Below are 15,418 nucleotides of genomic sequence, written 5' to 3' on the forward strand. Positions count from 1 at the left end.
TGCAGTGGTCAGTATATCAAAAGTGGTCCAAGGAATGAACAGTGTACTGGTGACAGGGTCATGGGCGGCCAAGGCTCACTGATGCACGTTTTTCAGCAGGATAATGCACCCTGCCACAAAGCAAAAATTGTTCAGGAGTAGTTCGAGGAGATCAACGAGTTGAGCCTACTCAAATACTTAACTGCAGCACTCTGCTACCCTATTGCCCATTTTACCCATATTAGTGGCATTGCATTGGTGTATTAACTAATTAACATTATTCTAAAAACTGCCTATACAGCTATTGGTTGATAATGTTTACACAACCCAGGTTACATCATTCGAAAATGAAATATTTAATTTTAATTCAATTTTAACTTTATATTGAGTTTAATATCTACAGCACTGAAGAAAAACAGGACACAAAATTCTTTATGTTACATCCATCTCTATCCTTTTATTACGTTCAATCACACCTCAGCAGAGAATGAAGCCCCCTGGTGACCGATACATTTATAACAGCACATTCACACTTCGACCAACACAAACATGCATTCATCTAACCCGCTCACGCAAATTTGAACGATGTGTGCTTTTCTCATCCTCGCGCATACAATGTAACAGGAGTGGTGAATTGTCCAATCAAGGATACCGTGGTACCCCTGGTAAGATCTAGCTGTGCTGACACACGAAACCAAGCCTTGAGCTGTCATACTGTAGAATTTATCAAAGTATATTAGCATTGATTATAAGTTAAGAGCAATTTAATTACTTTTATTAATACATTGAGCAACCGCCACCCTCTGTGGCAGGACAGGATCAGGGTCCCTCTCACAAACGAGGGTCCCTGACACCAAGAGCTCAGCAGAACTACAAATGGAGGGTGTCACAATTACATCTGAAGTGCATCTGTTTCTGCTCTTTTACGAATTTTGTTCAACAGTCCAGGAAGTTTGAAATTGTTGCACCTTCATTCTATAAAAACTATACACAGAACAAAGTCCAACAATAACAGGAAAGAGTTAGTTATTGAAAAAGAGCGCCCAAACGGATGCGTGATTGGTCATTGTTCACTTCAGTGAATGGTTTGGTATGGGGCTGGTTTATGATGTGGTGACCAGCGAGCCTCTTGTCAGACGCTTTAGTCCAGCTCAATGGGGCTGCTGTCCTCCTGAGCTTCCTCACCCTCCTCTTCCTCACCTGAGCCCATTAGGCTATTCAATAGGTTTCCTAGCACAAAGAAAGCAAACCAGAATATATTCTTTTTTAAATGTCTGCACAATATATCCTTAGATTAAACGAAGCAGTGTATTACGCGGAACAAAAAAACTGCAGGTTAAATACAACTACAGAAACTAATCTTGAGCCATCTCCCAGTTATTTTTCAATTCTTAATTCTTTCCAATTTATTTGTATAATCACAATACACATTGTTTTACAGCAGCTTTACAGAAAATCATGATATTTATGTTTATAATATCTTCATGCATGGCTGGGGAATAATATCGAGAAAATTTCACAACAGTATAAATATTTCACAATATTACTGTTTTTTCTGTATTTTGGATCAAATGATAGAAACATAGTGTCGGCCCAGATCCGGCCCATATCCGTTCCGCGTGTAATCCACATGTACCAGATGTGGGCCGGATCTGGGGCCGCATTATGTTGCCGTCTGGGAATGCAGCCTTGGCGAGCAGATAAGACTTCTTTTCCTACCAATTTAAAACTTTTGAACAGTGGTGCATATATATCGCCCTACGCAAGTATACTGTATGTATACAGATAAAGTTGGATTATTATATCCAACTTTATATATAGAGGTGTGCGATTATATAGTTTGTATTTTGTGATGATTTAAACAATAACAGCCAGGATTTGCTATATAGTGTATCTTGCTTTACCCAAGTATACTATAGGCCCTATTTTAATGGTCCAAGCGCATGGTCTGAAGAGCATGGCGCAGGTGCACTTAGGGCGTGTCCGAATCAAACTTTGCTAGTTGAATGAAGGAAAAAAGGTCGGCAAGCATTGTACCTAGTCTTTTAATGAGTCATGGGTGTGTTTTGGGCATAAAGTGCACTAAACCAATCAGTGTCTTCTCCCATTCCCTTTAAAAGCCAGGTGTGCTCGCACCATGGCGGATTGCTGTTTACATGGCGGAATATAGACACCCTCAACCTGACGAATCAGTTTAAATACATGTGTGCATTGCCATGATTGGTCAAATAATTAGCCAATTTCATTCATCATTACTGCAACTAGGTCATTCTGATACATGCAATGACTATCCATTGTGACATGTAGGCATTTTTATCTTTATGTACACAATAATAATCTTTTACATTATAATCCTTTTATTTTTAATATTTGGCATGTTTGTGTGCTGGTACACGTCCCTTTGAGTGTATACATGTTGTGCAGCCGCCTATAGGTGCATATTACTAACGCGCCCTTTAAATAACACAAATAATAATACTGTGCCACTTTAGACCAGGTTTCAGTTGGTCAGTGGTGCAGTCATATTTAGTTGCCTCAAAATAGCAACACGCCAACAATAAGCAGTTTAAATGAGGGCTTAATTAAAAGGAGTACAATTTTCTCTCTTTTTTTAAATGAATAACTTGGTTGAAATTGGGAGCAAATCCCCTGCATTCATGTCCCAAACACTGGTGAACATCTTTCCAGAATAGTGAAAGTTGCACTGGAAAGGACTAATGCTTTTTGGCATGATTTTGAAATTAAATATTCAACAAAACAAAAGAGCATCAGTGAGTGTTATTATTATTATTACTACAGTTTATTATAGTGATATTTGGATGTTTTAAACATACAGAAATTGCCTGTTAGGCCCCAATAAAAGTATATTATTAAATATGGGTTTTTGTTCATTTTTACAAACTGAGATAAAAGTGGAAAAAAAATATCAAAAGGACACCACAGAAGCTCTCTATAGACATCAAGCTGTATTTAACCCAAAGTATTCATTTAAAAAGAGGCTAAAATACTGCAAACACTGAAAATGCACGTACTACAGTTCTAAAACCATTTTAATATTGCATATATTTTAACAATTTTTTTGAAAATTAATGTATTTGTGCTCATTCATAATCTGCGTGCAGTGCTGTTTCTGTAGTCAAACAGAGGCAGGGATGTTTCTTACCTAGCAAACCACCATATGATGACGACTGTTTAGGTGGCACTCCAAAGAACAGCTGTCCTATTCTATCCAGATACTGAGATCAAGAGAAGAACATAATGTGTGTTATAAACATTTCCAGAAGTCTTATCTCATACAGATTCCAAATTAAATTTGAATCTTTCTGAATGATGCCTCAAACTCTTTTGTTACCAACTGCGAGTCAAGTTTCTTGTTTGTCACATGAGAACCACTATTTGTTGTGGTGTTGTGGTTCAGGTATGTCCATTTTTAACACGCCTGGTTTATATCATCTGTGTTAGCAGAGGTTCCAGAGAAGGGTGACAAAATGTGCAGTGCTGGGGTCCTCATGCAAGGACCCTAATTGAGAATCACTGATGTAGACAGTTCATTAGATCAGGAGCAGAGCTAGTGTTTCTGTCTACCCTTGTATCTCTAGGTACTGAGAAAGACTCAAGAGAATTGCGAAGTATGTTTGCGATTATTATCTCTAACTTACCTCATTGTACATAGGATCCCTCTTGAGTGATGGCTGATACTGCTCACATAACACTGTGAAGACGGTCAACTTCCCACTAGAAATTAAAGCACATCATATCCAGAAGTTGTTAATGGTTTTGTTCCATTATTTTGCTAAAACCCTGATGGATCATTTTAAATTTGGTCTGTTGCAGGGCTCTTCAACCCCAGTCCTGGAAGGCCAGTGTCCTGCAGACTTCAGAAAACAATCCCAATGTAACCTATATCGCTGTAATTTACAAGTAATTCTGAACACCTCTATTAGCTTGTTCACATGTGCTTGTTTAGGTTTAATGCTAAACTCTGGCCTTGTCCCAAATGGAACCCTAAGCCCTCGCGATTTTCCTTCGAGTCCGCGCTTTCGTGACATAATGCCACTTTGACTGTCGGGTAGAAGTCTTCTGCGGATTTCGCTTCAGTGTAGACTAGGCAAAAGCTGCACACTGAGGGCTCATATCAGCCACAAAGGAGGCGCTTGCAAGCACCCTTCTGAAACTCAAAAAGACAAATGGGACACCCTACGGTTTTGTGGACTTAACGGACAAGCATGTGGTGGCCATTGTAAATTCACAAGTCCTCAAGTGCACATGAAGTGTGCCATTTGGGACAGGGTCTCTAAAAGCAGGACACCGGCCCTCCAGGACTGGAGCTGAAAAGCCTGGGTCTACTGCGTTTCCACACAGCACATACTGTTCATTCCCACAGTAAAAGATGCTAACAGGCATTAGAAGTGAAGAAACATCAAGTTTTTTTTAAATAGACTGGAAAAAAGGCTTAAGTGAGAAGTTGGTTGGAGAAATTTATGGGATACTCTTCCTTTAAAGGTTTCGCCCACTTTTAAATAAAATTTTCCTGATAATTTACTCACCCCTATGTCATCTAAGATGTTCATGTCTCTCTTTCATCAGTAGAAAAGAAATTAAGGTTTTTGATGAAAGGTTTTGATTCCAGGATTATTCTCCTTATAGAGAACATCAATGACCTCCAGACGGTTGAAGGTCAAAATTACAGTTTCAGTGCAGCTTCAAAGGGCTTTAAACAATACCAGACAATTTTAGAAAAAAAAATACAACTGTATATGCTTTATAAACACAAATTAGTGGCTTGTACGTGCTTCTGCTTTCCGTAATCCTCAAAACGCTTACGCTTTCCCCATTCATCTTACGGAAGGAACGCGGCGCCAGTTTTTTTTTTTTTTTTTTTTCGTAAAGCGGAAGCACGGCCGTTTCTTTAGATAAGACCCTTATTCCTAGTCTGGTATCGTTTAAAGCCCTTTGAAGCTGCACTGAAACTGTAATTTTGACCTTCAACCACTTTGAGGCCATTGAAGTCCAGTATATGGAGAATAATCCTGGAATGTTTTCATCAAAAACCTTAACTTCTTTTCGAAAGAAGAAAGAAAGACATGAACATCTTGGATGACATGGGGGTGAGTAAATTATCAGGACAATTTTATTTAAAAGTAGACTAATCCTTTAAATCAGGTGACAGGAGATAATGAAAAAAAGGAAAAAGCCAAGAACCAGTTCTTGGTAAGACTAAAATAGCTCTTGTTAGAGCAGTCACACTGATATCAAACGTCACTATATTTTACAGATGCATAAAAATAGATCATGACAGAAAACGTTCACCCACACTCTCAATGTGACTATTTGTAGCACAGCTTCTGACATCCACAGAATTTTACAATATAGAGCATTCAAAAATAATAACAAGAGCCTGATGCTGAGATCAAAAGCATGAATACAGGACAGTATCTTACCCATCCACAGCCAGCAGGAGGAACCACAGGAAATTAAGCAAAGGCTGCACAAACGGAGGGCCCTTCTCTATAGACGGGTGCTTCTGTGTGTATGTGGTGAACACCACCAATGCGCTAGTCTTGTTTTTTAGACAAAGGAACCTGCAGTCAAGACAAGATTCTGAGATGTATAACAATTGTAATGAAAAAAAAAAAAAAAAAAAAAAAAAAAAATCAGGAATCAACATATATTTACTGAATATCATATTGACTATGTGACAAGCACAAAAACATTTGCTTCAAGTTTAGTATCAATCATGGACTTTAAACTCACTTTAAAAAAACAAGACTAGATGGGCGAGAAGCAGTTCATACATAATACTAATGCTATTTTCCAATTCTATTTTCCAATGCTATTCATATGATAGCTATATGTGGAAAACAGAACCAAACTTATGTTGTTCCATTTTCATTTTTGGGTCACTCAACATTGCGAAACTGGCTTTCTTCAAAAATACTGAAGCACTATTGTAAAACACTGGCCAATTGCACCTAATTGACGTGGGGTTTACGCCTATATATAGTTGTGCCAAACGTCAATTCCTTAGAATCGTACTCCTCAAGCTATTGACTACGCTTCATCTGAAGAGGAAGCCCAAAGAACAAGATCCAAGTTGTTGAGAATCACCTCTACAGCATTGCAGATGGACACCTGCTGCATGCCTGCCTACCATGTTCCGACAAGAAGACACCAGTGGTTCCCAATCCTGGTCCTGGAGGCTCCCCAACACTACACATTTTGCATGCCTCCTTTCTCTGACACACACTTTTTAGGTCTTGGAGTCTCTACTAATAAGCTGATGACCTGGATCAGGTGTGTTTGATTAAGGAGACATGCGAAATGTGCAGTGTTGGGGTACCTGGTCTAGTCAAGTATTCCCCAGGATTGGGAACTACTGGACTAGACCATTATTTCTTGCATAAAACCAAATTGCTTTCAAAAGATCCGTTGCTTCAAATGGACACTTTGAGTAAAGGTCTTATCCAGCCATCCGATGGGCACAAGAGTTGCGTGTTCTGCCTAGGCCTCACCCATACTGAAGTCCCTCTCAGTAAGACAGAATGCCCTCGCTGCGAAGATACAAGTTTCAGGATTCTGCAGAGTTGCCCTCCTTCTGGGGAACAACTTGGCTTCTTGCACTCCCCCGCCATCTTCTACTGTGCTGCAGCAAAGACTTGAATTGGGTGAAGAGATTTTAGCAATGAGCTCAAGCCAGCTGAGGTCCTGTGTACCTTAAACTCCCCCGATCCTGCATCCTCACCCATACTGTTTGCACGAGCTGACCTCCGCCCCTCCCCTGCAGCCCACGGTTTAATCATGTTTGGTGTATAAGACAATGGGAATGACGCCATGTTACTGACTGCCACTGAGGACGAAGAATGGTCAAGTACAGCGGAAGAGTCAGTCCCCCGCATCAGAGTGATTAGAATGAGCTCTCCCTCGGGTCTGAAGTGGAGCTATTTTGTGTCCTTTCTAAGGTTGTGGAAGAGCTTAGTTTGTTTTGAACTTTGGTGCAAAAGCAGTCCAAGTCTATGTGCCACTTTCCGCAGAGGAGAGCAAGCTCGACCCCTCAGACATGACAAGATGACAAGGTACATTTCAGTATACCTGAAGGTTTTTGAAATAATTACGAGCTGCTGCACAAGTGCCAGCTTCAGTTTTGGCTGAAGCCTTGCGTTCCCGGTCAGATCTGGAGTTCGGGACAAAGGCAAATCATGGTGACACGCAGCTGCCTCGACAGACTTTCGCTTGGGAATCTGGCCTATCACGACAGACATGTCCAGTAATGGTTCAGGCCCACTGTGTGATGGCAGAGCAGCTTTCAGCATCTGGACAGATGCAATGCATGGCATATCAATTGCCTAGAACTACTGCCAGTGCATCTGCCACTCAAAGCGCTTCATCTGGAGTTACAGAACCACCATGTTCTGGTTTGCAAGGACAACACTGAATTGTGGTGTGGATTTGCTGTCGTGACAAGAAGTCCCAGGAGAAGGGAGACTACATTCACAATGATGATTTTCAAGAGATTGGAGGTGAATCTGTTTACCTCCGAGGAGAACATCCATTGCCAAATTTTCTGTTCAATGTTGCATGCCGATCTGGGAGTGATGCACAAATGGCAGAGGACACACGAAAATGCTTTTCCCCCGGTGAAGATTTTGCATCTGGTCATTTGAGAAATGGTCATTCGAGACCATCCTGCTGATAGCACTGAAATGGCCCAGTCACCTGTGGTTCCCAGAGATCGTGGAACTGCTTGCTGCAGGTCTGTGGCCCATTTCGCTGAGGAATATGTGGCAGTTATAGCAGCAAATCATATCCCTGTATATGATTGGCCTTTCAGTTGTGAAAACAGCACATCTATATTCAGTGCTCTAGCCAGTACAGGCTTTCTAAATAGCTTTTTGTGTTATGGGGGTCTCACTAAAGGCTTGCCAGTATCAAAACAGACGTTATCACACTGGCTTGTGGATGCCATTTCATTGACTTACGACTCTCAGGGCTTGCACTGCCCCATTTTAGATCCCATTCTACCAGAGGAATGGTTTCCTCCCTGGCATTAGCCTTAAATGTCGTGTCAATCTAAGTATTTTTTTTCATGCCGACAGGATATCCTCACATAATACTTTTGCTAGGGTTTATAACCGAGATGTATCTTCTGTGCTTGGTGCTGAACAGCATTGGCCACCAAGAAGGATTTAAGATGTTTGCTCATGGTATCCACCATTATCTTGGTTGTATTGTATGTGCTTAGGTACCAACGGACTCGCCACTTAGCATAACACAAATATCTACAGACACTCTGCTGTCTTTGCAAACAAATTGCTTTTCTAATACATGCCAGTATTACTGTCATTAGTATCTCTTAAATGGTGAAGATGCTGTCTTTGACACTGCTTTCAATGAGGCTGTATGATACTGCTGATGGTAGTGTTGATATTTTCCACCACAATATTATGTAATTGGTTGCCATGCACACACCTAGTCACCAATTGACTTGTTTCCTCTCAACAGCTCTACTCTTGAGCTGGGTCAGTTCTTCACTGTAACATAGCAGGATTAAACACTATTCCCATAGAGTCAGCTATTGACGCAATGTTGAGTGAATCGAAGAAGTAAGGGTCTCCAGTTACTTACGTAATCTTGGTTCTCTGAGATGAGGGAACGATACATTACATACAAATTTATGAGACATGCTACGCCTCTTTGCTTTCAGTCAAAATATTCTGAGGAATTGGTGCTTGGACACCATTGGCCAGTGTTTTGCATAGCAGTTACTCAATAGGGCTTTTTTTCCCAATGCATCAATTACTGACACAATGTTTCCTACCCTCATTTCAGGGAATCCAAAGTTACGTAATTAACTGCAGACATTATCTTTCAGCTGTAGCTCTCAAATCCAATATGATAGAGCTAGACAGGTCATATAAGGTTTGACCTTAATGACGATTGGCCCTATTGCACTAATGTCACAACATCAAATTTGAAATATCACATGTAAAGGCGACACACTTGAACATAATCGAACAACAGAAACCAAAGTTTTCTATGAATTTAAAATTGGGTCTGTTCCTCACACAAAGCTATTGTATGGCTTTAGAACACCTGAAATATAGTGCATAGGTTCATATTTTGGAGCTTGACAGCCCCTTTCCCTATTCACGCCCATACACTGTATGGCAGAGTGGCCTGCACATTATTTTCTTACATTTTTTGCAGAAGTTAAACTGGTCTGGAAATGCATTGGGGTGGAAAAAAAAAAAAATAGAATTTTCATTTTAAGGAATGAAGTATTCCTTTACAAGAGAATTTGACACTGAAACTCCAGAACTCACTGTAAAACGGCTTGTGCTACAAACATGTCCACCTCCCCGTGAAATCCTCGTGCTGACGAATACTCCACCAGCATCTGTGCACAACCCTCTCCATCAGATGAGTGCAGGAAATGATAGCGTGATTCACTGTAGTTTTGCTCTAAATGCAAACAAATAAATTATGCAGGTAACACATTCTCAAAACAGCTGATTGATCATTGATTTGATGTTTATTGTCATATGTCTGTTTTACCTTTCCACAATGTGAGAGCCAGCAGCTGGTGTAGTTTGGGGTGGCCCAACTTCCCCGATCCTCCCGATGACCACTTGATCGCTCTGGAGACAAATGCCACTCTCTCTGGTGAATTTGGGTCCATCAGGCTGAAGAGTTTAGTCAAATGCTCTAAAAAAAAAAGAAGAAGAAGAACACACCAAGAATGTAATTACACAATTAAAAGGCCATCTTATCATTTCTGCTAATAAAAAAAACCCAAGGACATTTGAACAATACTTCTGCGTAGAACTTTGCAATATTGAATATTTATTTGTTTACAATATAAAATGAACCAACAACCCCAATATAATTTTGCCATCAAATTTCCCATAGACTTCCATAAAACCAGTTTAGCACCCGTGCCTTGTCTCATCACATGATAAAAAGAGCATTAAGAAAAACTTCATTAGCAAAACTGTCAGTTAAGTTTAAGTTGATTTACACAAAACAATTTGAATTCATATTTCTGCAAATAAGTTCTATTTCAATTAATAACTTTAATATTTCTAATCAATATTTTGATATATTTTGATTATTTTGAACCTTACATAGAACACTTTGAACCGGGCTAAAATGGCTGTTGATAGAAATGATGGCTCCAACGACTGACCAAAAACACACTTTTTCAACCAGTTCGGAGGAAATACTGTACATATTATCAAGATATATTGAATAGCATAAAAATTAAAATAAATAAAATGTCTAATTAAACTATATTCCCAGTGTCATATGTTTATAAAGAGTACCATACAAAACAGAGTGAACCATGCAAAGCTATTGCATTTAACAGCATGGAGCTGCAGTACATTTGATCTAATTGTTGACTATCATTTTTTTTATCTTTTATTTTTTTATATATTTGTTTTAACCCTAAAAATAAATATACACCCTTAATATTCAAAAAAGTCAGCTCTAACAACATATAAAGTGAACTACAACTCACCTAGTGTCTCATCATCTACTTTGGCCCCAGATTTCTCCAGGGACTCTAGTACCAGCATGGACAGATCTGCAGCACTGTTTTGCTGTTTTGGAAACAAAAAATAGCAGAGATTTTACTTACAGAGGGGGAAAAAAGTTTACTAAAAGTGAACTGTCTGAGTAACAACTGTTCAGAGCTTTAATGACATGATAAATTAGAGCTTCTGACTGACCTAATGCAGATGACACAGGAACACATACCTGATTATAACTAAAGAAGAGCAAAGCTCCATTGTACATCAACTCTCTGGCCTCTGCATACTTCGCTTGTGACATGTACCTGCACACAAAGAAACATGTTATTATTAACATGATGTTTCTGTGGTCAAACAGTGGTCATGAGACAACGAATAACAATCATGATAAACAAAAAAAAATATATATCTTAAAAATCCATTTTAAAGTATGCATGAAATGGAAGTTGCAATAGGTTTTTTTCCCCGATTGTGACGTATATCAGCAATATCCAAGTGAAACGGTCTCTCAGACAAGAAAAAAAAAAAAGAAGTAGTGCAGGACTTTATTTTTGTCCATTGGGAATTGATTGGATAATTAGATCATCGGCGTTGTTTGCTATGGGTCGATCTCATGTGAGTGACTGGTTGCCCTCACGCCAGTAAATGCGTCAGAGACGTGGGAGGGGAAGTTATTTTGATTAAAGATTATGAGGGCATAAAAAAAAAAAAAAGATCTGTGCACAGATAAATCATTTATAATAAATGCATTATTCCATAAAAAATAATTAGTCCATTTTGATTTCATGGTGACTTTAAAATATATATGCCAAGTTCTCAGAAAAATATTATTTGTATTGATGTTGGCTTTGACATTTATTCCATTTTTAAATTTATATTTGGCCTTAAAAAGATCATGTATTTCAAAAATGTTTCAATACATTTTTCAGGGTAAAAAGTATTTTTTATATAACGAATACCATTTTTTTTTTTTTCAGGGAATCACACCATAAGACATTTTACAACCTGAACTAACCTCGTCTCATCATAAAATGGTCTGCAGGGATCCTCATTATGATTACATTTCCTGTTTTTGTTTTTCTGCAGGTTCCTTCATATACAGGGGTTGGGCAATGAAACTGAAACGTCTGGCTTTAGACCACAATAATTTACTAGTTTGGTGAAGGACCTCCTTTTGTGGCCAATACAGCATCAATTCATCTTGGGAATGACAGATACAAGTCCTTCCCAGTGGCCAGAGGGATTGTGAGCCATTCTTATTCCAGAACAGTGGCCAGGTCACTGTGAGATTCTGGTGGAGGAAAACATTTTCTGACTTGCTCCTCCAAAATACCAAAAAAGTGGCTCAAAAATATTTAGATCTGGTGACTGTGCAGGCCATGAGAGATGTTCAGCTTCACTTTTAATGTTCATCAAACCACTCTGTCACGACTTGCTGTGTGTATTGGTGCATTATCATGCTGATACACGGCCCACCTTCAGGGTACAATGTTTGATCCATTAGATGCCAGAATGGTTCAGTAGTCCTTGAGGCCATCAAGCACAGTAGGGAATGCCATGATATTACAGCCCAAACCATTACAGATTCCCCCCCGTGCTTCACTCGAGGCACACAACAGTCTGTGTGTTAAGCATCTTTGAGGCTTCTCCACACCATAAACTCCCATGGATGTGGGAAAGACAGTGAAGGTGGACTCATCAGAGAACAATAAATGTTTCACAATGTCCACAGACCAAGATTAGCACTGTTGGCACTTCACGAGTGACCAAAGTTTTGGCTATAGCAACCTGACCGTTAATATTGAATCTGTGGAGCTCACGACGAACAGTTTTGGTGGGAACAGGAGAGTCAAGGTGTCCTGGACATGCCTTTCAGACAGCATTCTGTGTTGGCAGTTACTCCTGTTGGATGTGGCTCGTCCTATGTGGTGGTATGCCGACATTACCCTGGATACCTTAGCTCTCGACCATACACCACAAAGATTTGCTGTCCTGGTCACAGAGCGAGACATGGAACAACAATTTGTCTTCTTATGAACTCTGATATGTCTACTATTATGATGAAATATGCAATCAGTGCAGACTGGCCATCAGGCTGAGCATACATAGGCATGAAACCTCCAACACTATATTTGCCAGTGTTTCTGTTTCATTGTCCAACCCCTATAGGTTGCAACTTATAATTAAATATTAATGCGTTTTCCCCCCTAAGAAATAGTATAAAACACTTTATGCCAAACCTTTTCTTTTAATGAAGCTTTTTTTTTTTTTTTTTTTTTTCATTTTGATGTCCGTCTAGTTGTCTCACCCTGTCATTTCTCCTTTATTATCTGATATGTGCAATCTTTCATACTGATGTTGCTTGTCTCTCAAAAGTGAGTAGATGTTTGGGAACCAATGTTCAAATTCAATGCCTATAAATGCCATATTGGTTGGCAGCTTATCAGATTTGAAACTGCCAAAAATGCTGCCTAGATAGGCAGCACAATAGGTTGAGACCATGAGACCATGGCCAAAAGTGCAACTGAGGTAGCTTGCTAGGTTCTGAGACTGATGCAAAAATGCTGCCTAGGTAGGCAGCTCTATAGACAGCAGGTCAACAAAAGAAAAAAATAATGACAGATAAGGCTTTAAGAAATAATTCCTTTATAATAATGTCTTTATCGCAATTTAATTATTTATCTGATGATTTTAGACAGAGACTTTGAACCGAAATTTCAAAATGATGCTGGTTAACAAGCTCTATTGTTAAAACGCTTAAATTCAAATAAACGTCCAAACTAATCTGACTGGCGTATAATATAACATTGATTTTGGTGAAGTATTATTAGATTATAGTATAATTTATATATTTTTCAGCTGGTGGAATTGTTAATCAACCTTGTTCTTCAGATTAGCATGTAGCTATACAGGCTCACGCTGATATTTTGTCATGAATGACGTAGAAAGCAGCCAATCAGAAATAAGATATGACCGACGGGGCGAGTCAGGACGAGCAGTTGGCCAATCAGAGTAACGGAGGAACGTACTCGGTTGACAACAAGAAAGATCTGGAAGCGACTGGGCCTGGACCAGTCATTATTACTCCGGCAATTAGCGATAAAGCTTACCTGAAGAATAATGTGCGGTACATCTGATGGGCTTCATAATAATCTCCTCTCTCCACACTGGCTCTCAGTTTGCCCTCCACTCGCTGTACTCCTCCGCGGTTCCTCGCGCTGGAGCTCTTCAGAGACTCCTGCTCCGACATGACTGCTCCGACCAACCAAACGCGATCACTGAGCCTTCACACTCGCCGTACTCACACTGACATATATGGCATCCACAGATATTTCTTATATATTTGTTTTCTCGTTTTTGAATGATCACAAGAAAAGACAACATGCTTTTGGCACAATAGAGATACACGCAGAAAAAAATAAATATAAAGGTGGTCAATTATGGACAGAATGCACTGTATTAAAAATCTATGAACTACTGCAATCAGTCAGTCAAACAATAAAAAGTAAACAAGTACCACCAAGTACAGGTGCATCCTAATAAATTAGACTATCATGAAAAAGTTTTTTGTTTTATTTTCTGTATTTCAATTCAAAAAGTAAAACTTAAATATATTCTACATTTATTAGACAAAGTGAAATATTTCCAGACATTTTTGTTTTCATTTTGATGCTTACAGCTTGCTGCTCATCAAAATAAAAAAATCAGTATCTCAAGCTATTAGAATATTTAATTTCAAGTTCGATTAAATTACCATTCTCAGGGTATAAATACTGGGTTTAGGTCAGGAATCCCAACAGCAGTCATGGGGAAGTCGATCATCAAGACCCTACTTAGGTAAAGTTGGTTTTATATTCGCACATTCAGACTTCTGATAAATTCAGACTTTCCAATAAATGTGCAATAAATTAATGTTTGCGAATTTTAAGCAGCGATATGATATTGACAACCAACGATTGTCAACTTATAAAAATATGACTGTGAAAAATGTTGTGATTTTTAATGGCATATTTAATGACAACATTTTTAATGGCATATTTACTTGTTAATGTCCACCGAATGTCCAATGTAGTGTCATTAACAAGGCTATTGAATACGGATGTCCGAATGTGCGAATATAAAACCAACTTTACCCAAGTCAAGACCCTCTACAATGAGGGTAAGCCTCTTTTCATTGCTGAAAGAGCTGGCTGTTCGTAGAGTGCTGTGGAAAGTTGATTGGAAGGAAAAAGTGTGGTTAAAAAAAGGTGTACAAGTGAAAGGAATGACTGCAGGCTTGAGAAGATTGTCAGGCGAAGCTGATTTAAGAACTTAGGAGAGCTTCAAAAGGAGTGGACTGAAGTTGGAGTCAGTGCATCAAGAGTCACCACACACAGACGTCTTCAGGAAATGGGCTACAACTGTCACATTCCACGTACCAAGCCACTTCTGAACCAATCACAGCGTCAGAAGCGTCTTACCTGGGCTAAGGAGAAAAAGAACTGGACTGTTGCTCAGTGGTCCAAAGTCCTCTTTTCAGATGAAAGTAAATTTTGCATTTCATGTGGAAATCAAGGTCCCAGAGTCTGGAGGAAGAGGCACAGAAACCATATTGCTTGAAGTCCAGTTTGAAGTTTCCACAGTCAGTGATGATTTGGGCTGCATGTCATCTGCTGGTGTTGGTCCACTGTGTTTTCTGAAGTCCACAGTCAAACGCAGCCATCTACCAGGAAATTTTAGAGCACTTCATGCTTCCTTCTGCTGACAAGCTTTATGGAGATGCTGATTTCATTTTCCAGCAGGATTTGGCACCTGCCCACACTGCCAAAGGTACCAAAAGCTGGTTCAATGACCATGGTGTTACTGTGCTTGATTGGCCAGCAAACTCGCCTGACCTGAACCCAATAGAGCATCTATGGGGTATTGTCAAG

General features: G+C 39.4%; 1 protein-coding gene across 1 annotated transcript; it reads right to left on the reverse strand.

Moving 5' to 3' along the window:
• Positions 1–396: 396 nt before the first annotated feature.
• get4 (guided entry of tail-anchored proteins factor 4) lies at positions 397–13,773 on the reverse strand. Its single transcript, XM_067370022.1, has 9 exons — positions 13,619–13,773; positions 10,735–10,813; positions 10,496–10,577; positions 9,532–9,681; positions 9,300–9,438; positions 5,421–5,561; positions 3,639–3,714; positions 3,143–3,215; positions 397–1,209 (listed from the first exon to the last, which is right to left on the reverse strand). Exons 1-9 carry the CDS (start codon positions 13,756–13,758, stop codon positions 1,121–1,123), a joined length of 969 nt encoding a protein of 322 aa, XP_067226123.1. The 5' UTR covers positions 13,759–13,773; the 3' UTR covers positions 397–1,120.
• Positions 13,774–15,418: the final 1,645 nt, after the last annotated feature.

Source organism: Chanodichthys erythropterus, chromosome 19 (assembly GCF_024489055.1).
Source record: "Chanodichthys erythropterus isolate Z2021 chromosome 19, ASM2448905v1, whole genome shotgun sequence".
Taxonomy (NCBI): domain Eukaryota; kingdom Metazoa; phylum Chordata; class Actinopteri; order Cypriniformes; family Xenocyprididae; genus Chanodichthys; species Chanodichthys erythropterus.

What these genes read in the sequence shown, in the direction of transcription:
- get4 (XM_067370022.1), bottom strand. Translation starts at nt 13,758, where the DNA reads ATGTCGGAGCAGGAGTCTCTGAAGAGCTCCAGCGCGAGGAACCGCGGA. An exon ending in TCTTCTTTAGTTATAATCAG is followed by an intron (nt 10,578 to 10,734) that starts GTATGTGTTCCT and finishes TTTCCAAAACAG; the next exon opens with CAAAACAGTGCTGCAGATCT. An exon ending in ATCATATGGTGGTTTGCTAG is followed by an intron (nt 1,210 to 3,142) that starts GTAAGAAACATC and finishes TCTTTGTGCTAG; the next exon opens with GAAACCTATTGAATAGCCTA.